Raw genomic sequence first — 26,328 nt, forward strand, 5'->3', positions numbered from 1 at the left:
TCCACAACTTTTACACAATTCCTTTCAGGGTTAGGAGCTTCAAAGATCTCCTACGAAGACTGAATTTACCCTTAACAAACAATGACAGCTTAATCAGTTGATACGTGAGAACAAGTTTCCAAGGGAACAATGCACAAATGGGGAAGACAAAGTCACGAGGCAATGATGAAAGCAATGATCATGTTGCCTAAAAGAACCATAAACTCAGTCAGAATGGGCCTTCAGGCTGGGGGAGGCACAGCTTGACCTTCCATGACATTCCTGACACATCAGCTAGCTTTGCTCCAAAATGTCTGGTGGATGGAAACTTAGTCCTTCCCGATATTCAGCAGTGGCCCAGGTCCTACTCTGCACAGTCTGTTAAGACATTTAGAGGCAGGCTGTCCAATACTGTAACCACTGCCACATGTGGCAGCTGAGTACTTGAAATGTGACTTGGCTGGAAATAAATGTGCTATAAATGTACAATATTCACCAGACTTCAGGGATAGAGGGTAAAAAAGAGAGTGTGAAATAACTCATTAAAAATTTTTTATGTGAATTACCTATTGAAATGATAATATTTTGGATGTGGTGGGTTAAATAAAACATATTATTAAAATTAATTTCAACTCTTTGCTCTTACTCTTTTGAAAGTGGCTACTAGAAAAGTTAAAATTGCATTTATGGCTCTCTAATTACATTTCTACTGGAGAGCACTGATTGAAATATTTTTGCTGCTCTCCCCATCATGGGCCCAGAGACCAGACCATGGAACTTTCTGCAGAATTATTTGGTTTGTACGTAACAGTGATGGAGCTTCAAAGAAAGTGACTTATATTCTTTGAAAACTGAACACCATAAGAAACAAAGTGCTGGATGGCCAACGCTTAACAACAGGGAAGGGTCATGCAGCTTGAAAGCACATGGCCAGATCACCTCTTCACACTAGGTGACATCTTAGAGACGTGCCCCTACAATAGCCAGACCAAGGGGAGAGTTTCTGCTTCTGTGTTTTCCCCGTTCCAAAAAGAGTCTGGCACTGATTACATCCTATGATCCTCAGCAGAAGTTTTGTGTATGCTCCCATCAGTGTCAAGACCTCAGATAACTCCTTCTGTAGAGAGGCAGCGACTGTTGATGACCTTGTCCTGTGGGGATAAGCATGGGCCTCACCTGTCCTGACCCCTAGCAGAACACAAATCAATTCTGAAAGATGAGTCTAGACAATGAAAAGAAAAAAAAATCATGCCAGCAGACTGTCAGTGCAACATTGACATTAGAAATGTTGTTCTCCTACATTGTCTCATTGAAGAATTCAGCTCAAGTTTTCATTAGAGCCACCAGTGAGAATTAACTGACAAGTCAACATTCTGAAAATAACAAAGGGAAATAAAACAATGAACACATGTTTGGCAATGTAAAAAAAAAAAAATTCCACTCAGTTTTAAAGCTGCTTTCAGCTGTTTGTGTAAATATACACACCTCTCCCTTCTTCATCGAATTTGGAAGATTAAGCAGCAACCCAAGAAAAAGGAGAAAAGAAAAAGAAGCAGGTGCTTTAAAAATCATCTCTTGGCATCGCTGGCATGCGGACTTGTGTCCAAGAGGACTGATCCCCTGGGCAGGGGGACCAATGCCGCTATAATGCAGTACAGCAAAGGGACAGGAGCGAGCCTTATTCCAGAGAAAGTTCATTTCCATCATTAAAGCCAGACAAAGGCGGCATGAGCACAGCACATCCCAGACAATTATTCAGCTGGTGAAGTGTCATGTTGCTTTATATTTTTCCACTTCTCAATGATACTGCCCAGAGACCAAGCTGAGGAATTCTTCCAGCAGCTGTCTGCATTCTGTCTGAAAATATGTTTTTTATATTAGATTTGCCCATCAATTTGCTTCCCAGTGGCATGAATTTTTTTCTTTTTTTGTTACAAAGGAAAATACCAGTTATTTATAGCAACTGAAGGAAATAATGAAGGGGTGCAGGAGCCACTGAATCACAGGCCACCAAGTCAACAGTTCTATATACACAGTCATTTTCAACAAGAGTAGCATGAGATGCTCAAGCAGAACGGGTCCTTAAGCCAGGTCAGGTCACCTCAGGAAACTTTCCAGGCTCTCTGTTAGCCTTCCCCGCAGGAATAGGTTTGCACAGAAACATCACAAGATGCTGCAACAGGGCAATGCCAGGCACTTTCTCTATCACATTAGGTCTTTATCCACGGCAGTCCTAGCAGCCCTCTTACAGCTGTGCCAAAGGCCCTGTCAGATGCAACTTCCTGCACTTGTTTCCACACGTGGGATTTAAACAGAGATTTACAGGATCTAATTTCTAAAAATACTGTCAACAGTTTGAGATTATTTCATTTGGTCTACTTTTCTCTTGGTTGTGGAGGGTGGGATCAGGGGCACTGAGAAATACTACTATCTGGCATTTACTTGGATAGCGTGATTCTCATTAACTGCTACCTTCTCCACGTAGAAATGAACCCTCCCCCCCTACTTTTTTTTTTGTCCTTTTACATTACTAAAAGAGACCTGAAAAATACATCTCAAAGAGAACTAGGAAAGGTGGCGAAAAACATTTGGTATTTGTATATGGCTGCTGATTTACATATATATATCTTGGGTAGAAAAATCCTTTAGGAAGGTGAAGCTGCTGCCCAATAATTATTCTTATCAAAACCTGTAAGGACTTCCCCTTAGTGACTTCACTAACATTTTCTACCAAAGGAAGTATTTTCTGGATACTATTTCAGTTTTCCTTCTTATCATGGTCATAAAGAATGCAACATGGCCCTACAAGTTATCCACGCTAATAAAAATGTCAAGATATTTTTAAAAACTTTTGCTTATTTATTATCATACACCTCATTTCCTTCTTTAGCATGGTCCATTTGAACTCTTTGAAACTGACAAATTTGAAAAATTTCTCAAGTGTCAAAAACAGACATAACACCCATATGTCAACCCTCGGTCCATCCCACATCACTTACCAGGCATAATAATATTAGAAAAACCCAACTTTCTCGTTATAGACACTCCATGAGAAAATACTGATGAGTATTCTCTTCTGATTTGTTCAATGTCTCCATGCAATAGCTGTAGGGAAACTGCTAAACCTAAAATAAATGAGAGATAACAGAGTAAAAAATAGAAGGACAGAAATAGCATGAATGGAAATCTGAGCTTGCTTCAACAAGCCCACAACTATGAAGGCATTGTTAAAACAAAAGGTTAATATTCAGACAAAATCAACAGAATCTATAGGAGTAATTTCTAGAGAACACTTTTCCAACTTGACTATTTGGGTTTTCCCTTTTCCCCTGTTTAAAAAGGTTCATAGCAACTGGAAAAAATTTGAACATAACATTAAGAAGTGTGACTTCTGGCCCCTACACCCTCTTTTCCAGCCCCCCACCAGATGAAATGACCCCACTCCGATACTCATGCCAGCAACTGATGACTGCTACCTAGCCCTAGAGGACACTGATCTCAAAATGGGAATTCTAATTTCTTTTAACTCTATAAAACCTATAAAGTTAACAATATCATTAAGGTGTACACAAATCTAAAGTCATACAATAATTCAAGGATTTTAAGGATACTCAGAGATTTTCTTAAAACTTAAGTAACAAAGGTTATTATAATGAAAGTAAGATTATATTAATACTATACACATTAGAAACTCATAATGGCATTATTTTCTACTGAGAAGAATTTAGCAGGATGCAGGCCACAAACAAAAAGGCATTTAGTCAGTAAAGTAGTAAAATTATCTTTAAAAAAAAAAAAAAAAGCCAATTACAGTGACATTACTACAGTGGGATATATAAAAGATGAATGACACATTTCTCGTAACTTATTCCCCCAACTCCCAGGCAAGAAGTACAGAAAGGAAATTAATGCTGTATTTTTTTTTTTAATTTTTTTTTTTCAACGTTTATTTATTTTTGGGACAGAGAGAGACAGAGCATGAACGGGGGAGGGGCAGAGAGAGAGAGAGACACAGAATCGGAAACAGGCTCCAGGCTCTGAGCCATCAGCCCAGAGCCCGATGCGGGGCTCGAACTCACGGACCGTGAGATCGTGACCCGGCTGAAGTCGGACGCTTAACCGACTGCGCCACCCAGGTGCCCCAATGCTGTATTTTTGTGAATATGTTTGTATATTTCTGAGATGCTACTTCTCTTTCTGTTTTTTAATTCCCTACTGTTTTTCTATTATTTTAAATAAGAAAGACAAAAAAAAGAAGGAAAAGAAAGGAAAGGAAAGGAAAGGAAAGGAAAGGAAAGGAAAGGAAAGGAAAGGAAAAAAAGGAAAGGGGGTTCCTTACTTACATTAGTGATAGAAAATGAAGCCAAAGGGGACTTATTTTTAAAACTTCCAGTCATAATTAACCTGCACACAATTTTAAAATGAATCTGGATGGTGGAGTTAAGAGGATGATAAATCTATACTCCAAAGATTCTCTACCTATATCATTACTTACCATGTGCAAGTTACCATTCCCCATTCATCATTTACAGTACTACAATGCTCTCGCAAACATGAACTATAAGCATGACAACATTCATGCTGGAATCAAAAAGAAATGCAAAGCTTATTTACCACATATCTACATTAGGATTTTCCTTTCATTCTCCTTCAACAGTAAGAACAACAGAAGAAGTGTTTTGTTAGTTTGTTTGTTTGGTTTTCCATAAAGTGGTTAAAACATCAGGAAATTTTGTTTAAAAAAAAAATAGGCTCATAGAGAAGATGGAGCCTTCCCTGGGGTTCCAGTCTGATGAGGTATACCCAAGGGGCAAAGATTTAAGAGATGAACGGCAGGACAGTACTGCATCATTATGTCCTCACACTTTCTGGTGTGTGGGTCTAAGAGAATGTGTCAGAGAGTTGTTGTCAGAATTTGGTTAAATGTGGCAGGTACTCAGGAACTTTAACTAAATCTTCAAGCCATTTTTACCTATCTATCCTTTATCTCCCTCCCTGCCCCACTCCATCTGAGTTGGGAGACTGAAGGCAACAGAATGGAGGAGCATCTGTCCCTCGATAATCACAAGGAATGAAGGAGGGGGGAATAACTGGTCTGGATGGTTTGACGGCGACACAGTTTGTGTAGCTTTGGGATACTTTTATGTGGTGCTATTGGCTCCTTTTAAAACCCAAAGGCAGGAAAATGAAAACAAACTAACATGTGTTGTAATCCATCTGTCCCAGCAGCTATTTCTTCCTGACTCACACTCTCCCACTACCCCCACCTCATTACTGGTGTTTCTGTTCTCTTCCCACTTTTGTCCTTTTGCCTCCAAAATACTCACCCACACCATCACCATTAACATCATACGAAGCTGATATATGTAGAAGGGCAGTGCATGCCAGACATGGTACCTAAGAACAGTTCCTCATGCTGGGGAGAACACTTCAAATCTGGGGTACTATAAGCAATGCTTTCACACAGAGAGTCAGATGGACTTAAGAAAATTCTTGAGGTCCTAAATTTTTTACAAGTGAAGATCAATTTACTAGGACTTCTCATCAAAGGATCTAATCAGAGACACTGGCAACATAATGTGTAAAGTAAGAAAAAATCTGAAGGGAAATGAGAAGCAAAGACATCATGCTATTCAGCGTAGGGGCTAGAAGAAAGAAAGTGACTAGGATTCTGGTTTTGTCCTACTGGAGCCAGAATTCATTTAACCAACAGTGATTTTTCTTTTTTTCTTTTTTTTTTTTTTTTAACATAAACAATACTTAACAGAAGATAAAACAATGAAAGAAGAAAAGCATTCAGTCAGAGATAATGCTTAAGAAAATCCAAGATGGGCTAAAAAAAAAAAAAAAGCAAAAAAAAAAAAAAAAAAACCCAAAAAACAAAGAAAATAAAATCCAAGATAGAAAAACATTATGTGTTAGGGAAGAACATAGATATAAATACGAAAAGAGAAATACATCAATGTACTTTAATCAGTAGGCGCTACAGAGATGAGAGGAACGCAAAAGGGTAGGGCAGACCCATTCAGGGGAAAACAGGGAGGAGCCAGCTAGTAGATAAGGGAAGTGAATGAGAAAATAATAGAGGAAAACAGACAAAATACTATGAGGGAGAAGGAAAACCTTGCATTTAAGAGTTGAACACATCCTAAAATTTGGTTAGAAGGTATGGCAGTTTTCATTCTGGAGGTTTAGTAGTTATAGATTAAAGGCCAAGGTGTAATGATTTCATTTGTCTTGCCCAGTGAAACCAATTTGGAGGAGAGGGGAAGGTACTATCATTTTGAGGTGACTCAATTTCGTCAGACTAAAGAGCTCACTGATAGTCAAGAATTGGAAAGGCTTCACCATAATGTACTTGGCTCTTCCTAAATCACCAACTCAGTTTCCATAAAAAAAATTAAAAAGAAAAAAAATACCCACAACACTCAACATGAAACATTCAAGCGTGGGTATACTTTCAATAAGACAAAGAAAAAACATGATATAGCAAGAATCCAAAAGGGCTAACACACAAAGAGCTTTTGCAATACTAATTATTTTTCAGTCAAGGAAACTCTAGATCCTATTTTTATTGTGGCCCTTAATTATCATGACAAAAATCAACAGGATGGAGTCACCAGAACAATAAGAAATAATGCACTAAGATGAAGAAACTACTCATCACTACAAGGGAGAGACTCATCAAATATTCACCCATTCCAATTAGAAATTGGGCTAATCCTGAGGGTTAGCCCTATCCTTTCAGGAGTGGTCATTTATGACACAGGGTATGTTCACAGAGCTGTATTTTTCTTTCTCTTCATTTCCTAGTTAGCCAATTTCTCTAGCCTCATCTTACTTGCTATCTCTGGAGCTGGGGCCACTTCTAAAATTTTATGTGCTGTGCACTGGAAACTAATGTAACACTGTATACCGATTGTACTCAAATAAAAATTTTTTAATTACATTAAAAAATAAAATTTTATTTGTACACTATTTTATTCCAACCACAATTCAACCTGCCCACTTTGGGTATGGAGAGAACTTCCAGTTTGAGAGGAAGGTGGAAGGTGGGATATAAGGATATATATGATACTGAACATAAAACATGCACATATAAATAAAACATAAAGCAGAATGGGCTAAGCATATGCTAGCAATATTAAAATAAGGAAAAATTACTGAGGGAATTTGAAAGTTCAGGGAAGATTAAAAAAAACAAACAGGAATTTATGACAACCAATAAGCTGAAGAATTAGGTTAGATTTTTAATTTTACAAAATATATAAATAATGTTTTACAATCACTTTTTTCCAGTCCTTAATATACATACCAAAAATGAAATTGCTAAGGGAGAACTGTTCCTCTTATTAAAAGAAGCGATCATTAAACTGAACATTTTTATCTGCCTAGATGTTTAAGAGCCAATTATAATGATATGATATCTAATTTTAAACAAAGGCATAGAAATTAATTAATCTAGAGTCTGTCACAAAATAACCTATTTCTCATGCTCAGCATACAGAGCAGTAGTGTAGGAAAGAAAGGCTTACTTTCTGTAGAATCAAATGTGGTTGATTATTTGGTAGCTCTAATTTCACAGGAATTGAAGTTAACTCAATCCTTAAGATGGTTCCTTTTAAATTCATGAAATTCTGCACTTTTATATAAAAATGCCAAGCACAGCATGATTTGTAAGTAGCAGGCAAAATTAATTTTAGACTATATCAGCCATTTGCCACCAATGAACCAAATAACTTGTAGCTGTGAATTTACAGCAAAGCAAAAATAAAAAATGACAAATACATTTGATAAATACATGTTATGATTAAGTGTGAAAGTTAAGAAATATATCATAGAGCTTCATGACTCTGTCAAATGTTAACTTCTCTGTGCTTTGGTTTCCACATCTGTAAAAATCAAGTTAATAGTGATACCAACTCCATAAAATACTTTGGGTGATACCCGGCACAAAGAACATGCTCAACAATGTTAGCTGCTGTTACCAATGCCCCGACTATTATTACACAACATCACTGTTTCTGTTCTTGTTCCTCCCTACCATGAATATCAACAAATTACCTTCCATCAAAAAAATGTTCAACATTCCCTAAGTGCCATACACAAAGATGATATTCCTTTCAAAAGGCACACCCACTTACCACTAGTTTAAGCCAAGTATTGTAAATCTTCTGGATATTTGAATGATGAAGTTCTATGGAGGCCTTGGGGGCAAATCTGTCTATCATGTACAATATTCAATTACTGGAGATCTGACACAGACGCAAGTGATCAATACAAGTAGACAATGGTGTACAAACAGACATACGTGAAGATGGGGAAATTCCTAATAGCACAGGGGAAGCCAGAAAAATAAGCAGTAGTCCTGGAGGCCATAATTAATTATTGTTATTCTAAATGCAACAAGAAGTCACTGGAGAATTTGTGTTTTAAGAAAGTTTTCTTAGTGTTCTTTGGAAAATGGGGCTGGGAAGGTAAAAAGCGGAACTGATGAGCACAACTGAAGGCCATTACAGATATGAAGGCAAGAAATAATGAAGGGTCATGCTCATATGGTTGCAACCGAGATGGAAAAAGTGATAAAGAAGCTGTATGTTGCCATAAAAGAATGCATGTCTTTACGGTATATTACATGTGAGGGAATGAGGGAAAATAAGGAATCATGGTAGACTCCTGAGTATCTGACCTGAGAAACTATAGAAAAGGGGCTGTGTACTGGGTTGGGAAGTTTAGCTAAAAAAAGAAAGGAGTAAAGCAGGAAAGAGGTTCCTGGGTGGCTCAGTCAGTTAAGGATCTGACTCTTGATTTTGGCTCAGCTCATGATCTCACAGTTCATGAGTTTGAGCCCTGTGTTGGGCTCTATGCTGATGGCTCAGAGCTTGTTTAGGATTCACTGGCTCGCTCACTCTCTCTCTCTCTCCATCCGTACCCTGCTCATGCTCACTCTCTCTCTCTCTCAAAATAAATGAATAAATAAATAAATAAATAAATAAACTTAAAAAAAAAAAAAACTGCTGTGAGTTTTTAAAAAAAGAAAAGAAAGGAGGATAAACAGTCATCAATACTGTCTTTTATAAATGCATAATTAACCTTCAGCGGTGTTATTTTTCATGAAGATTTGGATCATGGTCTGGGTCACTTGATTTCAGCCTGAAGAACTTCAGTATTTCTTACAAAGCACATTTGTTAGCAAAAACTTATTTTTGTCTTGGAATGTCGTTATTTTGCCTACAGTTTTGAAAGGTAGTTTTGCTGGGTATAAGATTCCTGAGTGACACTTTGGTGGACTTTTTTGTTTTTTAAAAAACTTTCAGCACTTTTATGTTATCACTGCCTTCTGACCTCCACTGTATTTTATGAGAAATCAGGTAGTAATCTCCTGGGGGTTCCCCTGTATATGATGAGTTGTTTTTCTCTTGCTGCTTTCAAGAATTCTGTCATTGGCTTTCAGCATTTTTACTATGATATATTTGGGTGTGGATCTCTTCCTACTTATCATACTTGAAGTCAATGAGCTCCCTAGATGTACAAATAAATATTTTTCATCAAATCTGGGAAGTTTTCTGCCAGTATATCTCCCAATACTTTTCTTCCTCCTTTCTCTCTCTCTTCTCTCCTGGTATCCCCATTTTTTTTTTATGTTGATGCACTGATGGTATATTTTTCTAAGGTTCTGTTCATTTTTCTTCATTCTTTTTTTTTTTCAAAAAAAACTCCCACCCTTTTCTAAAATCTACACTTTTTTCTTGAATTCTCAAGAATTCCCACAGGCTTAAATTCCTGAATACTCTGTTTCAAATAAAGTCATTGCCTTACAGAAGAGCTTCTGAATTTTCTCTCCTTATGGGCTGCCTGTCTTCCTGGGCTAAATCTTTGACCCCTTATTCCAGAGTTGGAGGTGGGTACAGTAGTCTATTCTTTAGAGTCACACTCTTGCTTCATGGACAAGGTTCAAGGGGCAAGGTTCAAGTTTACTGGGGCAGTAACTCCGATTTTCTCAACTTGCCTCTCTTCATGCAGCACCTCCATCCAAAGAGCAAGCTGGGCAAGGGCAACTGCTGCCCCAATATTCCTGGCCTGTTGTACCTCAGGTAGAGCCACTGCCCTATGAATGGGGGCTGGGTAGAAGGGAGGCCCCCTAGCTCTCAGCCACTTTGGCTGGAAATTTAGCCTCTGCATCTCAGAGCTAAGGGAGTTGAAAAATGCAAGGAGCCATCACCCTTCAATCAGACACTGTATCCCTTGACTGAGAGCTCAGGGAAGAAGCAGCCCCATCTTCTCAGCCACATGTGCCTGGAGGAGAACTTCCATCATGCTGAGCAGGGGCAGGTGGAAAGGAGGAAGTGGGTAGTGGCACAGGGTCACCAACTCTCTCTGTTCTTATCAAGATTTAGTAGGACTCTTGAATAAGTATCTCTTTACATGCTGTATGCTCTTAGAAAAATGTTCTGATTTTAGCACTCTTTAAATATATGATCCTTACCAGTTGCAGCTGTTTCATTTTGGGGTGGGTCTATGCAGCTCCTCATGCTGCTCTTCTGTAGCAAAACTCTAAAGACACTATTTCTTGACAGTATTTTCACCCTTTGTGTTTGGGAGGTAGGGGCTAAGGGTAAAACATAATTGCTAGGACTTCTAAACGTGAACTACCAAATCACAACCATCATGAGGTAGCAGCAAAACTTGCAAAAGAGAGTATTATTAGATTCTGTCATAAAATCATCTTCAGTCAAAGCTGCTTATTTATGAAATATTTCAGACCTCATTATTATCAGAGCAAGAATTTTTACTTCTATTCCCTCTCATGTGCTTGATTTACAAAATCTATCATCAGAGTTTTGCTTTGACTATTAGGATATTATATGTGGGGTCTATGAGGTAAGATAACTGGCTTTTAAAATAAATACACTACAGGCATTTGTCTAATGTGGGTCCAACTCAAAGCCAGAGAGAACTTCCAGGAGTAGATCCTGGCTGCAGCAAGTAATAAAATCCTGGTGGGATCAAGCGAGGTATTCACACAGAGAGGTCAGAGACAGGATCTATCTCACGGTCTCTGGAGTAGAGGAAAGAAAGGAAGCCAAATATCTAGTAAGAGTGCTGTCAAGTGAGATAGCACTGTTGGAAAATGAGTCGATGGAGCAAAAGCCAGAAACACTAGGAAGACACTAGAGCGTCAAAATGAGCCAGATTAGAGAAAGAAATAAAATGGGCGTGTGACAGCACTAGAAATCTACTGAATCATTAATGACATGATGGAGGGGCCTAGCTGCTTCAATCCTCTGCCAGCAGAACCAGATTACCCAAAGGACAACTGTCAGTTAACACTGCCATCTTGAAAATCTAGACAAGGTACCATTAACACTGCCAATGCTCAAATTTGAGGATGTATCTATTCTTTCAGATGTACTTTCAAAGCTAACTTAAAGTGAAAGAAAGAAAGAAAGAAAGAAAGAAAGAAAGAAAGAAAGAAAGAAAGAAAGAAGTAAAGAAAGAAAAGAAAAGAAAAGTAGATAAAGTAAAAGAAAATCACTCTTCTCTCTTAATAGTCACACCTCTACTTCTGACTTTTAATCAGTATTATTCAGTTTGTGAATGTGCCTATTGCTATTTCTTTAAATCAACTTAACTATCAGACGATGCAATTTTGACACCATTGAGGATAATCAAAGGGTTTGACTATAGGCTCACCTTCTGAAAATCGACTCCCTGTGATCTCTGAATTGGTAACCCTGTCCATTGGGAGGCCTGTGTTCTAACATGTAAATGAGATAAGTATGTGCAAATACTCTTGTAATTATAATTGCTAGCCCACAGATATGCTATTTCTGGTTTTGGGAAGACTTCAATGTCTTCTTTTTTTTTTTTTAATTTTTTTTTTCAACGTTTATTTATTTTTGGGACAGAGAGAGACAGAGCATGAATGGGGGAGGGGCAGAGAAAGAGGGAGACACAGAATCGGAAACAGGCTCCAGGCTCTGAGCCATCAGCCCAGAGCCTGACGCGGGGCTCGAACTCACAGGCCGCGAGATCGTGACCTGGCTGAAGTCGGACGCTTAACCGACTGCGCCACCCAGGCACCCCTCAATGTCTTCTTTAAAGAAGTGGTTAGCCCATTGCTCACAGTTATAGCAAAAATAAGACTAAAGGAATACATAATAAGTTATCGAACATCAACCTAAAACACTTAAGAGACGTCTGAAATTTTTTATTTTCATTGAGTTTTATCCAGAAAAGAAAATTACTGACCAAAAATGAGGGATGGAGAGTGGCCCACTGGCATATACTGGAAGCTGTAATTATAGGAATGGATGAGACCATTCAGAGGGAATTCACATTTCCTTCTTAACATTGGAAAATTTTCACCTTGAAATTTCCATCCTTATTTTATGATTTTTGGATATCAACATTTCAATGGTATATACTGAGGATTCGGTCAAGGTGGAAAAGTGGTTTGTTTTTTACTATTATGCAATAATTATTATTATTGTAATTTTTTTTCAAAACACGAAGAACATAATAAGCCAGTGGCTGAAGGCTACTTTTTAAAAGATGTATACTCGGGGCACCTAGGTGTCTCAGTCAGTTAAGCATCTGACTTCAGCTCAGGTCATGATCTCGTGGTTTGCAAGCCTGCAATGGAGTCTGTGCTGACAGCTTGGAGCTTGGAGCCTGCTTCGGACTCCGTGTCTTCCCTTTTCTCTGACCCTCCCCCACTCACGCTCCCTTTCTCTCTCAAAAATAAGTTAACATTAAAAAAAAATTTGTTTAAATGTATACTTATGCATACTCATATTTGAGTATAACTTTTGATTTTTTAATTTATTCAAATACTTGCCTTTATAAACTGCAAATTTTTTTCTAAATAGCAAATTTTCCTAACAATATTGCTAGTGATTATATGTAAGTTAGCAAAATACAGGTAATTTAGAGAATAAAATCAAGCTCTAATCAGTACTTCTATTAGTTTATACTTTGTTTTTCTTAAATATAGCATGAAGCAATAAAAATGTATTTTTTTAATTTATTTATTTTGAGAGGGAGAGAGAGAGAGAGAGAGAGAGAGAGAGAGAGAAAGCATCTAGGGAAGGGGCAAAAAAGAGGGAGAGAGAGAACCCCAAGCAGGCTCTGTGCTGATAGACACGCAGCTCAACCACATGACCACGAGATCATGACCTGAGCTGAAATCAAGAGTCGAACACTAAACTGACTGAACTACCCAGCTGCTCCTAAAAACATCTTAGAGCATCATTTAATACCATATTTTGAACTCTTTTTTGTTTTTTTTTTTTCTTCACGGTCATTCAAAGAGAATGGTTTAAAGTGTAAATGGTATAAAGTTTAGATTAAACTGAAAAGCTAGCACAAACGCGTGCAGTACAGCCTGGGTTTCTTTTGTTATAAAGGCCATCAAAAAAACTGCCAAAATATGAGTAAGACCTATAGATAAGCACATTACATCAATGTTAATTTCCTGATTTGATCATTGTATTTTAGTTATGGTCCCATGTCATACAGTAAGCAGAGGTAGAGAGGAATCATGCCCATACTTTGTTCTCAAACAGTTCAGGGGGAAAAATGTATGTGTTGTGTGTATGATATATGTATATATATTTGTGTGTTTGTGTGTATTGTATGTATACTGTGTATGTACACACACATATTTATAAACATTAAAGGCACTGAAGCAACCTTAGGGATTATACCAATTCAGTAATACTAAATAACTAGAAAGAGAGAAAGAGAGAGAATGAGTGACTGTGAGGGAGTGAAGGATAAAGCAAATGTAGTAAAATGCTAACCTTTGAGCAATTAGGAATGCTTTGTACTAGTCATGTAACTTTTCTGGAAGTAAATGTAGTTGAAAAAAAAAAAAAAAACTTTAGAATAAAAAAGAGAGCATGGTTTAACAATTAGGGAATTTCAAAGGTGCAGAAAAAGGTCACATACTGCATTTCCAGCCAAACGATGATGCCAATAAGTACCAGCTTCTTTTAAATATTAGAAAGCAAATTTTCTAAATGCAGTGTTCAAAATTCAGAAGCATCAATAGAGTTCTCGAGAATTATACTTCAATAATATGGAGTTAAATGGCTGCATTGCTCTGTAAGGGGAGGATGCTCAACCCCAAAAATGCAATCTAACTGTCAAAAGTCTCTTTTCACTTCAGCCACACAAAGAACAATGTTCACTTCCTGCACAGAATTAAACTGCACTCCCTCCATCCAGAGCCTCTATATGGGCTCCTCATCTAGGTAATTCCTTTTAATCTGCTGTTGGGGTTACAATGTACAATTGGCAGGAATGCAACCACGGATGCTCATCTTGCTAAGGCAAAAAAAGAAAAAAAAAAGACTGCAGAAAGTGACCTGATTAGTCAATATGATTTCTTCTAGTTGTAAACTACATGTGCAAACTATAGGAAATAGGATTTCATAAATACTCATATAATATGAAAAGATTTTGACGTTTCTCTCAGGACACATTGAACCAGAGCCAATGATTTTTACACAATTTACTTCAAGTCACAGAACTGAATTTGCCTCAGTAAATCACAGTGGCTCAGTCTTAGTTCACATTCCTAGGATTCAATTGCTAACATCTATCGGAGGTGACATTTATAATAACCATTTGCTCAGCAAACCAAAACCAGGCTCATTTTCATGACTATTTTTAGAATTTCAAATTCTTACAATATTACTTTTGGATTTTAAAATTCCCACAGAGCACAATTTTGGAAATTTCAAATTACTCAAGCTAACTAAACCTAACCATAGATTTTTTTTTTTTTTTCTCCTTAAAGTTAAATGGATCTCTTCCAATTTTCTCCCAGTTTTGAAACTCAACAAAGATAGCGGTTAATGTACCTTTGCAAGGTAAGTTTTAGGTAAGGGGCCGGGGGGAGGGTGGGGGTGGAGTCAGTTAACTAGACAAATCCCTTTATTTATTAAATAGACAAGATTACAATTCTAAGAGATAGGAAGACATCAATGAAGTATAAAGGACCTGGAAATTAGGTGGTAGAATGTGTTTCCAAAACTAATTTCAATGTTATTCTTTTTTCTCTTTTAAGTACCAATAACCAAGGAATAGTGGGAGGAAAGCAGGAAAAAACCCCATACTTTGTTGAATAAAATCAGTTCTCTTGAAAACCTCTGACTGTACTGCTTCCATTCAATCACCAATCCCATAGTCAGAGGAGAAAACAATGGAAGTCAATATATCGACCCACTGGGATAGTTTGAATGTTAGGCATCCCAATCTCCAATTTCAATTTTGTATACCCTTGCTTCCTCCACTATGTTTAAGGAAGTCATTAGAGAGCCTTCCTTCCAATAATAAAGCCAAGCAGCTCCTGAATACCTCTCTTCTCATAATTGTCTTTCTACAAGAAGGGGAATAGACCAACGTGACATCAAGCAATGATCCACCAAGACTGAAGGCTAGAAACTTCAGTGGCAAGACCAGAGCAATAGAAGGCAGACAGAGGCTGGCTACTGGCAGCTGGCTGGGGCTCAGACTGAAAAGAAGAATGGGGAAAGGTGATCGTTAAGAACAGGAAAACAGGGCTCTACAGTAGAAGTCAATCTACGTATTACAGTAGGCAACAAAACGGAGGATGGATCCTGCCAAGGCTGGAACCTTTTACATAGGGCTCTACAGTACAATGGTTTCTTTCACTCTTTCCAAAGATGCAACAAGTAGTTTTTCATTTCAGTATGCTGGTTGTAAAGAGAAAAGGTAGCATTCAGGGAATAAGGTGGTTTTGATGTCACTTACTGGTAGTCTCACTCAGGATTCCAGCAAGGGTAAGTGATCCATAGGTCAATAAAATTGACAAAGCACGTGGAATATGGGGAGCACGTCTAAGCACCTAGAACTTTGCAAGGAAAAAGATGTGTTGCCCTTCCTTCCTGGAGCTAATCTATGTTATCACAAGGAAAACAATTAAATTTAAAAGACCTGGGAAGAGATATTAGCAATCAAATCAGCAGAGATAAATGGAAAAGACCAGTTCCATGATCCAGCCTATCAATAATCCAACTGTGTTACTCTCAAAGTCTTCATTAAGGAGATCAAATCAGGATCCATTTTGAGAAAATGAAACAAGGTGACCCAATGATGACTCCAAAGAGGGAAAACAATAATAGCTAACAATGAACAGATGCTTATATGCATCAAGTGTTGTGTTATATGCTTTGCATATGTTTTCTCTTTCAATCCCTCTGAAAGCCCTTAGAAGGTGCTATTACTATTATCCCAGTAAAACTGGGATTCAAACCTAGGGCATCTTATTTCCAGAGGCAAAGCTCTTAAAGGCTACACTCTCTATAAAATGACTCTCATATATAAGCAGAGAGAAATGTGCAGTTTGGCTTTAGTGGAACCCTGACCTCATAGGATACAGAATCAGTTATGTTAGGAATCTATCTGGAGGTATAAATCAAAGCCCACCACGGAGACCTTTACCATGATCCTAGAGGCAACTGGGAATCACATCAGAGTCTGGACAATGATATTTTCAACATTTATTTATTTTTGGGACAGAGAGAGACAGAGCATGAACGGGGGAGGGGCAGAGAGAGAGGGAGACACAGAATCGGAAACAGGCTCCAGGCTCTGAGCCATCAGCCCAGAGCCTGACGCGGGGCTCGAACTCACGGACCGCGAGATCGTGACCTGGCTGAAGCCGGATGCTTAACCGACTGCGCCACCCAGGCGCCCCTGGACAATGATATTTTCAAATAATGTAAGAACTGAGGAATTTTGTTCTGCATAAAGGCACACTGGAAAGAGGAAAGGGTTCAGGGTCCATAAGGAGTTGGCAAAGAAATCTACTGGAGCAGATCAACACATCCTGGTTACTCAAGACTGCAACTGTGACAGCAGGGACAGTAAGGCAGTCCATGGGAAAAACTGCAAGCTGGGGCTAGTTTCATATGTGTCTATTCACACAGGAGGTCAATGAAGGGAAATTAGGAGTAGAGGGACTCTCCCTTGTGGGCAGAAACCACAAGATACGTAATGGCTACAAATGTGTACCATTAAATACCCACAGCAGGAAAGGAGCAAGGCATAATGAATCATGTTTGTGAGGCATGAAAAGAACTGAAAAAAACAAAACAAACCAAACATTTAAATCAAGTCCAGGACAGCACTGTCTAATAGAAATACAATTTGAGCCACCAATTTATATTAAAACTTTTCTAGTAGCCATGGTAAAAAAAAGTAAAAAGAAACAAAATTAGTTTTAGTAATGTATTTTATTTAACCCATTGTCTCCACAATGTTGTCTTTCAACATGTAATCAATATAAAATTACTGATGGGAAAAATTATTGATGCGATATTTTATGTTTTTTTTAAGTATGAAGTTTTTGAAATCCAGTATGTATTTTTATAATGACAGCACACCTCGATCCCAGTGCAATAAGCCTCATATCTAGTGCTCAATAGCCACGTGTGGCTAGTGCCCAACGAACTGGATAGCACAGGTCTACAGGGTATTTAATGATAAAAAATAGTCCATGGTATCATGAAACCCAAAAGGTTTAGAACAAAACTAACTAGGATTTGCCTAGAAGTCTACCAATAAATTTGGCAAGATTAGCTTAAATTTTTTTTTTAACGTTTATTTATTATTGAGAGACAGAGAGACTCAGAGCGTGAGCAAGGGAGGGGCAGAGAGAGTGGAGACACAGAATCTGAAGAAGGTTCCAGGCTCTGAGCTGTCAGCACAGAGCCTGACGCGGGGCTCAAACTCACAAACTGCGAGATCATGACCTGAGCCGAAGTCGGCTGCCCAACAACTGAGCCACCCAGGTGCCCCAACTTTAAAAAAGTGGTATCTCTGAAATCTTACTGAGTGTTTGTTTGCTTGCTTGTTTGGAGCTGCTTAAATGACATTTGTTAAAACTTTGTATTAACAAGGAAGATGAAAATGTCCTAATAAAAATTTTTTAAAGCAACAAAAGAATACCCAATTATACGTATGCAGTTAGTGACAATACACACCACCCCCCAAAATTACCCCCAAAATCTAGCCATAAAGACTAGAAAAGATGTTTGTAAAAAATGGAACCGTGAATGTCTTAATCAGCCACAGAAACAGAACCAAGAGGAGATGAGAGAGAGAGAAGTGGCTCAAGCAATTGCGGAGGTTGGCTTGTCCGAGATTTGCACAGTAGGAGGGGCAGGCTGGAGACTGAGGGAAGAGTTGATACTTCAGTTCAAGTGGGAATGCAGTTTGGAGGCAAAAGTCCCTCTTCCTCCATGGGTAGGTCAGCTTTTTTCTAGCAGGAACTTCAAATGATTGGATAAGGCACACCCACATTACAGAGGACAACCTGCTTTGTTCAAAGTCCACTAATTTAAATGTTAATTTCATTTAAAAATAACTTCAGGAAACACCTAGAATAATGTTTGACTAAATATCTAGGTACTATGGCCTAGCCAAGTTGACACAAAATTAACTATCACAATGTCCTAGGGTTTAATAATCGCTAATTTACAGTTTTTCATTAGAAAGCCTTTCATCTTTTTTTCCTTTTTCACATTTTTATTTCAATTCTACTTAGTTAACATCCAGTGCAATATTGATTTCATGAGTAGAATTCAGTGATTCATCCCTTACTTAGAACACCCAGTGCTCATTACAAGTGCCCTCGTTAATACACCCATCACCCATCTAGCCCATCCCCAGTCATCCTTGTCCAATAACCCTCAGTTTGTTCTCTATTGTTGAGAGTCTCTTGTACTTTGTTTCTCTCTTCTCTCCCCTGACTTTCTCATGCGCTCATCTGTTTTGCTTATTAAATTCCACACAATAATGAAATATGGTATTTTTCTTTGACTGATATGTGTTGCTTAGCATAATACACTCTAGTTCCATTCATGTTCTTGTAAATGGCAAGATTTCATTCTTTTTGATGGCTGAGTAATATCCCATTATATGTCCCAATATATATAATATCCCATTATATATATACATATATATGTGTGTGTGTGCGTGTGTGTGCGCGCGCGTGCACACACACACACACGACACATACACACACTTCACATCTTCTTTATCCATTCACCAGTTGATGGATACTTGGGCTCTTTCCATAGTTATTATTGATAATACTGCTATAAATATCAGGTACATGTACTCCTTCAAAACTGTATTTTTGTATCTTTTGGGTATATACCTAGCAATGCAATTTCTGGGTCATAGGGTAGTTTTATTTTTAACTTTTTGAGGAACCTACATATTGTTTTCCAGAGTGGCTCCACCAGTCTGCATTAGCACCAAAAGTGTAAGGGGATTCCTCTTTCTCTGCATCCTTGCCAACACTTGTTGTTCCCTGTGTTGTTAATTTTAGCTGTTCTGACAGGTGTGAGGTGGTATCTCATTGTGGTTTTGATTTTATTTCCCTGATGATGTTTGATGCTGAGCATCTCTTCATGTGTCTGTTAGGGATCTGGATGTCTTCTTTGGAAAAATGTCTATTAATGTCTTCTGCCCATTTCATTGGATTATTTGTTTTTTAGGTGTTGAGTATGATAAGTTCTTTATAGATTTTGGATACCAACACTTTATCAGATATCAGAGTTGCAAATATCTTTTCCCATTTGCCTTTTAGGTTTGTTGATTATTTCCTTTACTGTGTAGAAGCTTGTCTATCTTGGTGAGGTCCCAATAGTTCATTTTTGCTTTTGTTTCCCTTGCCTCTGGAGACGTGTCTAGTAAGACATTACTCCAGCAGAGGTCACAGAGGTTGCTGCCTGTGTCCTTCTCTAGGATTTTGATGGTTTCCTTTCTCATATTTAGGTCTTTCATCTGTTTTCAATTTATATTTGTGTATGGCATCAGAGAGTGGTTCAGTTTCATTCTTCTGCATGTTGCTTTCCAGTTTTCCCAACACCATTTGTTGAAGAGACTATCTTTTTCCATTGGATATTCTTTCCTGCTATGTCAAAGATTTCATTGACCATATAGTTGGGGTCTATTTCTTGGTTTTCTCTTCCTTTCCATTGATTTATGTGTCTGCTTTTGTGCCAGTACCATAATGTCTTGATGACTACAGCTTTGTATTGTAGCTTGAAGTCTGGGACTGTGATGCCTCTAGCTTCGCTTTTCTTTTTCAGCATTACTTTGGCTATTCAGGGTCTTTTGTGGTTCCCTACAAATTTTAGGATTGTTCGTTGTGAGGTACATTTACATTAAATCATTTGATCCATACACAACTGGTCACAGAAAAAGTGAAGACAAGTATACATACCAGTTTCTGAAGTATAGAACTTCATGATATATTCTACTATCTCCTCCTGATCCTTTAGGGACTCTGCCCTCATGGGCTCCAGGTCTATTGTTTATTTAGTGGTCGATGTATGACATTATGTGAATGAGATAAAACCCAAGTTACCTCCCCAACTCTTGGGAAAAGGAGGGGAAAACTGACCTCACCACTCACTACAGCCTGAATGCTGCCATAGGTGTGACTTGTGAACACTTAGGGCTGTCCCTGAACCAGAAAGTTTCTGTCTGCAGTTACTTTTTCTTTGTGGGTCAGTTTGGCCTAACAAGATGTGCACAGGTCTGAGAAAAAGGTGGTCTGAGTTTAGCCTGTGATCTTCTATATTACCAGGCAAGTTGGACTAGAACATAAATATCTATATCCCAATTACTTTAAAAGCCAGTCTTAAAAACAATGCATTCAGTTCAAATAATAGATTACCTAATTTGAAGTTTTTTGACATCACTGAAAGCATATAGCTACGTACTTTATTTTGTCTCCACATGGTTTGAAGCGGTGACAGGGAACAAAGAATGTTCACCAAGTTTTTGTCCACTGAGCAAACTTAAAGATGTCACTATATGCTATGTAATATACTCTATGAATTTATTAGGATAAGACTATGTACCACATATTATACACAACTTGCAATGCTATATATTTCGGTTCCCTTAATAAGCATACATACATTTTTCTGCATATGCCACTGCAGTTTCATTTACCCTCTTATTCAATTTCAATGCATGAACCTGAATATTTATTCTCCAGTGCATTAATGATGCTCCCAGCTATAGGCAGTGAAGCATGTTTTTCTTGGACCTTACTGACCAATTTCCATCCATCAAACCTATTCCACACAACGGTCAGGAACCCAACCCTATCTGTCATTTGGTTTTTAATAACTGGTAACAACTAAGAGGCCTCAAGACTTGGTATTTTTAAACAAATTCAGGTACTCTGCTTTGTTTCAAACCAGAACAGGATACACTTTTTATTTATTTTTATTTATTTATTTATTTATTTATTTATTTATTTATTTATTTATTTATTTTTTCAACGTTTATTTATTTCTGGGACAGAGAGAGACAGAGCATGAACGGGGGAGGGGCAGAGAGAGAGGGAGACACAGAATCGGAAACAGGCTCCAGGCTCTGAGCCATCAGCCCAGAGCCCGACGCGGGGCTCGATCTCACGGACCGCGAGATCGTGACCTGGCTGAAGTCGGACGCTTAACCGACTGCGCCACCCAGGCGCCCCAGGATACGCTTTTTAAAGAGAGTTATAGCTACAAGCCTATCAAAGCACAGGGAGACATACGAGATTGTTGACTGGACATTTTTTAAAGTTACGAAGTGAATGCAGACATAAACAAAAGGCAGTTTGCTTCCTTCTTACAAAGATAAATAAAATAAAAGGCCTGAAATGAAAAGTGGAGGTAGAGTCAGCCAGCCCCCCACACTCACCTGCATTGGAGCCTGTCAAATTGTAACGTGCGTTCAGCTTTTTGATGATGTTCTCGTGGATTTGGTACCACTCGCTCTCTGTGTTACACCTATGAAAACATTAGCACTCCGTTAAGCTTGGATGATGGAGGAAATCAAACAAAGATCTTAACAGTACCCCTGCTCTTTTTGGAATGACCACCATAATGAACTTCCTTAAATCTCCTGGGGAGTTCCCAACAACCAGTCAGTTTTAGCATAATTGCCCCATGATGAGCAGGGCGCCGGTATCTGGTAAATACATGACCACCTACTTTAAGCCAGAAGTGGCTGTTATAAACTCACAAACGATGACAGTCCCTCTCACCACAAAATCTCAGTAACAATGTACACAGTGGAAGGCAGGGCAGACTAAGATTCAAACCCTCACTATTAACTGAGTTATGTCTTCGGGCAAGTTATTTACCCTCCCTGTGCCTAGATTTCTTCATCTATGAAATGGGGGTAACATACAACAATTGAATAAGCTTGGGCTTAGGATAATGCCTGGCATACAGTAAATGCTCAATGACTGTTAGTTCTCATTAGTGAGTTTCCACCCACTGTAACATAACTAAATTTGGCTAGCATCAAAGTGCAACAAATCAAGCAAAATGCAACTGAGGTTAACACAAGTTGCACTGGGGTGATTAAAAATACCCTTGCACGGAAGGGTAATTAAAGTCCCCCAGCTTTTCTTCTTCTGGGCTAAAAGGCATCGTTCCATCTTCTTACTTTCACAGCCATCTCTACCTTGCTCTTTCAGCTCTTGTCACTTCCTAGTTTATGTCCTATTTGTTCGCATGCTGTAGCTCACCTAGAAAACTTTGAAGGTTCTTGAGGAATAGATCCTGTAAATGTGTGTCCCCTCAGGACTTTGAACACCGTGGGTGCTTAAAGAGCATGAGCTGCATCAGTGAATGGATGGATGGCCCTCTGACTGGCAACTCCTCATGATTCCTAAATGTCAAGGTTGGTTACTCCTTCTTACTGCCATTAGGCTGGGGACAGCCTCCCTCATCTGAATATGCTTAGAAATCACTACTATTTTTTTTGATAGCCACAAATGCTCCCTCCCAAGGGTCCTGAATATCAAGCTTCTATACACTATCAATCAAAATGTTCCACAGATTTATATTCCTTGTGATCTTTGTCTATACCTGACACTCACAATTTGCTTACATATTTATTTAATTCATCCCCATAGGCTTTTCCAGGATGAACATGACAGAGGTCATTTTCAAGCCACTTAACAATAGGGTACCAAACAGAACAATGAATCTTAGAAGGCTGGGAAATTAAGATGAAATGAAACCATTCCACCTGTCCAGCTGTAAGACATCAAATTGCCATTGAGTAGATCCTGTCTCTAGTTTTCTTATTTCAGCTCAGTGTGGAAGGAAGAAAGATGGCTTGCTTCCTATTAGTTAAGTGACTCCAGAATTCATGCTTTTCACCTACAAAACTCCAAGTAAAATCAAAGCTCAAGTATGTGACTGAAATATCTTCCAGGCTCAGATGAGGTATTTGTTACTCTTCTATATTTAAGTCCCAGATGGGTTAGGGATTCAGTCACATTAACAAATAGATATTTCTTCCAAATTATTTCTAACAGGCACTACCTTAAAAATGTTTTACTATAATCACACTTTCTTCTTAATCTACAGTGAGTGTTTTGATTGGCTAGCATTCCTCCTGCAAAAGATTCATAATTTGCTGATGTGGCATTTTTAAGGGGATCTCTCTACCAGCAAGAATAACCTAAAACCTTATTTGATGCTTATAAAAACACAGACAATAACAACCACAAAAAGCAATACAATTTATTTTTATGAGAGTGAGCATCTCTCATAGGCAGAGTTGGAACGCCTGGGTCTTCTTGAGCTAGCTGCATAATCAAGGCTGATGCATGCAACTGTCGGTCCCCAGCATTCTCAATGGCAAGATAAATATAGTGCTTGCTACCCACACCTGGAAAGACTGCTCAGAAATGATGAGACTGTGATTGTGAGAATTTTATTTTCTTAAAAAGCAATGCCACACAATAGCATCATTATCACATTACTAGACAGTGGTGTGAAATAACACCCGAAAGCATAGGGCTCGGTACGTGACAGCTCAAGTTCTGGAGTCAGACAGTCCTGATTTCAAATCTGGGTCCCACTCTCATGAGCCTGATGACTTTGGGCATTATCTAGCCTCTCTGTCCCCTTATGTGGAAAACAGAGCCAAAGCATCTGCTTCACGGGTATGTCATCAGGATAACGTGACAGGATACATGGAAAATACTTAACACAGTTCCCTGCACATAGTAAGCACACAGTAAATAGTGGTCATTAGCATTAGAATTATTTCAAATACATTGTATTTTATGATCCCCAGGAGGGTTTGGGAAAAGATTCATAGGTATCAAAGATTCAAGTATCAAGGATTTAATCCCAGCCGCCAAAATTGAGGGCTGCCACGTGATAAAAAGAGTAGTAAGCTTTACTACCCACTTGTTTCACCTGAAGTTTTCAAGTTTAAAATCAAGGTCACATGTTTTATCCTTCTTAAAAGAGACAGAGTTTCTGGTCCTAAACCACAGGCTACAGACAAATCTTTCTCAACTAATTAGCAAATGTGTGGCATAGGTCCTGGGGGCACTGGGTGGAGAACAGATAAATCCATGAAACCCTCCAGCAGTCGTCAAAAAGCAATTTGAAGTCTATATCCCACAGGCAGTCGGCCACTTGTATTAACCTACGAAAACTACTGGCATACATTGGGTATATCAACTCCACAGATAGAACGGAAACTGAAGCACAATCATTCATGGATATGGCCAGCAGTTTGGTCCTCAAACCAGGAATGAGGAAACCCCACGCTCACTGCCCTACCTACCCCCACCCCCGGGGGGTGAGGACATCCCTGTAGATCAACTCTCAATTTCTAAAAGTGTGGGGAGATGCTCAGGGTGGGGTGATCTGAAACCATGTGCATTAAAAAAAAAAAAATCAACTAACTTAGGATTTGGGATACATTAAGTGATTTTCTTAGTGGAGTGCTGTGAGTTGAACTGTCTCTCTCCCCTCAAAAAAGAATATTGATGTCCTAAGCCCTCAGAATGTGATCTTATTTGGAAATAGGGAGTTTATACAGGTAATCAAGTTAAAATTAGGTCACTAGGGTAGGACCCAACCCTATGTAAGTACATCCTTATAAAAAGGGGAAATGTGGACACAGAGATGAAGGCAGCGATTGGGCAGTGCAGCTACACATCACCGAACACCAAAACCTGCCAGCAGCCACCAGAAATTAAGAGAGAGAGGCATGGAATAGATTTGTCCCTCCTAGCCCTCAGAAGTTATCAACCCTGCCAACACCTTGATCTAGGACTTGCAGCCTCCAGAACTGTGAGACAAAAAACTTGCGCTGTTTAAGCCTCGGTCTTCATGGTACTTTGTTGGGCAGACCTAGCAAACTAATACTATGTGAAAGAGAAGAGAAATCATCTACCTGAGCTTTCTGTTCCCAATTCTAATGAGTTTATGTTAAAAACTATGTCCATTTTCCAAGAACAAACTAACACTCTGAGGGTAAGGACTGGTCAGGTTTTTAAATTCACAAGAGGTGCTCTGTGAAGTAGATGGTCTCCCCAGTTGATAATCTATCTGGGTTCTTGGAGTCTTGATTTCATGATTCCTCTGACTGGTGAATGGTGATTTGTGGGCTCACTTGTAGCGAGTGTACAGACTGTTTTCGAGGAGTGGCTCCTAAACTCAACCCATCCCTTGCCCCTCCATTACGGAAATGGAGTAGCATCTGCCACACAAGAGCCACATGTGCCTCTGCACCCGCCCCAGGCCCCGCTGCGTTCATGCTTCTTACATGTACACTTTTAGGATGAGGTCATCTTTCGTCTCTCCTGTCAGCAGGTCGGCAATACTAAGGACCGCACAGCCAAAGGGTCGCCGGTACTGGACGCTACAGGCATTCTTTTTTTCTCCTGCCCCCATTCGACCTGTTCAATTGAAAAGCAAACACAGCCCATGGAGCCATTTGACTGGTGCATCTTAAATAGATACATCGGCCAGATAAAACACAACCGGGCAATTAAAAGGACACAGAGGATGTTGCTTCAGTTCGTGACTCTCCCTGCCAAGCAACTCACTGTGTGACCTCGGGCTCATAGCTGTAACTCTGGGCACCAACTGTCATCTTTGAAACATGAAGACTGGAGTTGGTCCCATGTTTGGGAACCCTCCCCCTGAGGATTTGTTTAGGCGACCCAGGAAGTCCAGGTCAATAAATGCAATAATGGTGTCCATTCCATCTAAGAGAAAATTTTTAAAAAGGTCCGCGTTTAAAGAGCTATTTTAAATATTTCACCTTTGAAAGGAAGCAGTTTAGATACCCTGAAGATATAACAAGGAAGCACGGATGATCAAAAGAACATGCATGCCCTTTCCTGACCGAGGGCTCAGGCTGATCAGAACTCAGCCAATGGCTGCAATCTCCCAGGATGGCTGTCACTCCAACACAGTTGCAACTTGTTTAAATTGTTATATATTTTTAAGTATATTATTGACATACTGCTTTAAT

The 26,328-nt window shown here is 38.9% G+C and overlaps 1 protein-coding gene across 8 annotated transcripts in view; it reads right to left on the minus strand.

Moving 5' to 3' along the window:
- DOCK4 (dedicator of cytokinesis 4) overlaps window positions 1-26,328 on the minus strand; it is a 438,192-nt gene that overhangs the window by 174,830 nt on the left and 237,034 nt on the right. For all 8 annotated transcript variants that reach the window (XM_045495353.1, XM_045495356.1, XM_045495351.1 and 5 more), the window contains exons 11-13: window positions 25,615-25,747; window positions 21,727-21,815; window positions 2,979-3,104 (exon numbers count right to left, since the gene is read on the minus strand). In XM_045495353.1, the coding sequence (XP_045351309.1) occupies window positions 2,979-3,104; window positions 21,727-21,815; window positions 25,615-25,747 (348 nt within the window). The remainder of the gene's footprint in view (window positions 1-2,978; window positions 3,105-21,726; window positions 21,816-25,614; window positions 25,748-26,328) is intronic.

This window comes from Leopardus geoffroyi, chromosome A2 (assembly GCF_018350155.1).
Source record: "Leopardus geoffroyi isolate Oge1 chromosome A2, O.geoffroyi_Oge1_pat1.0, whole genome shotgun sequence".
NCBI classification, from domain to species: Eukaryota; Metazoa; Chordata; class Mammalia; order Carnivora; family Felidae; genus Leopardus; species Leopardus geoffroyi.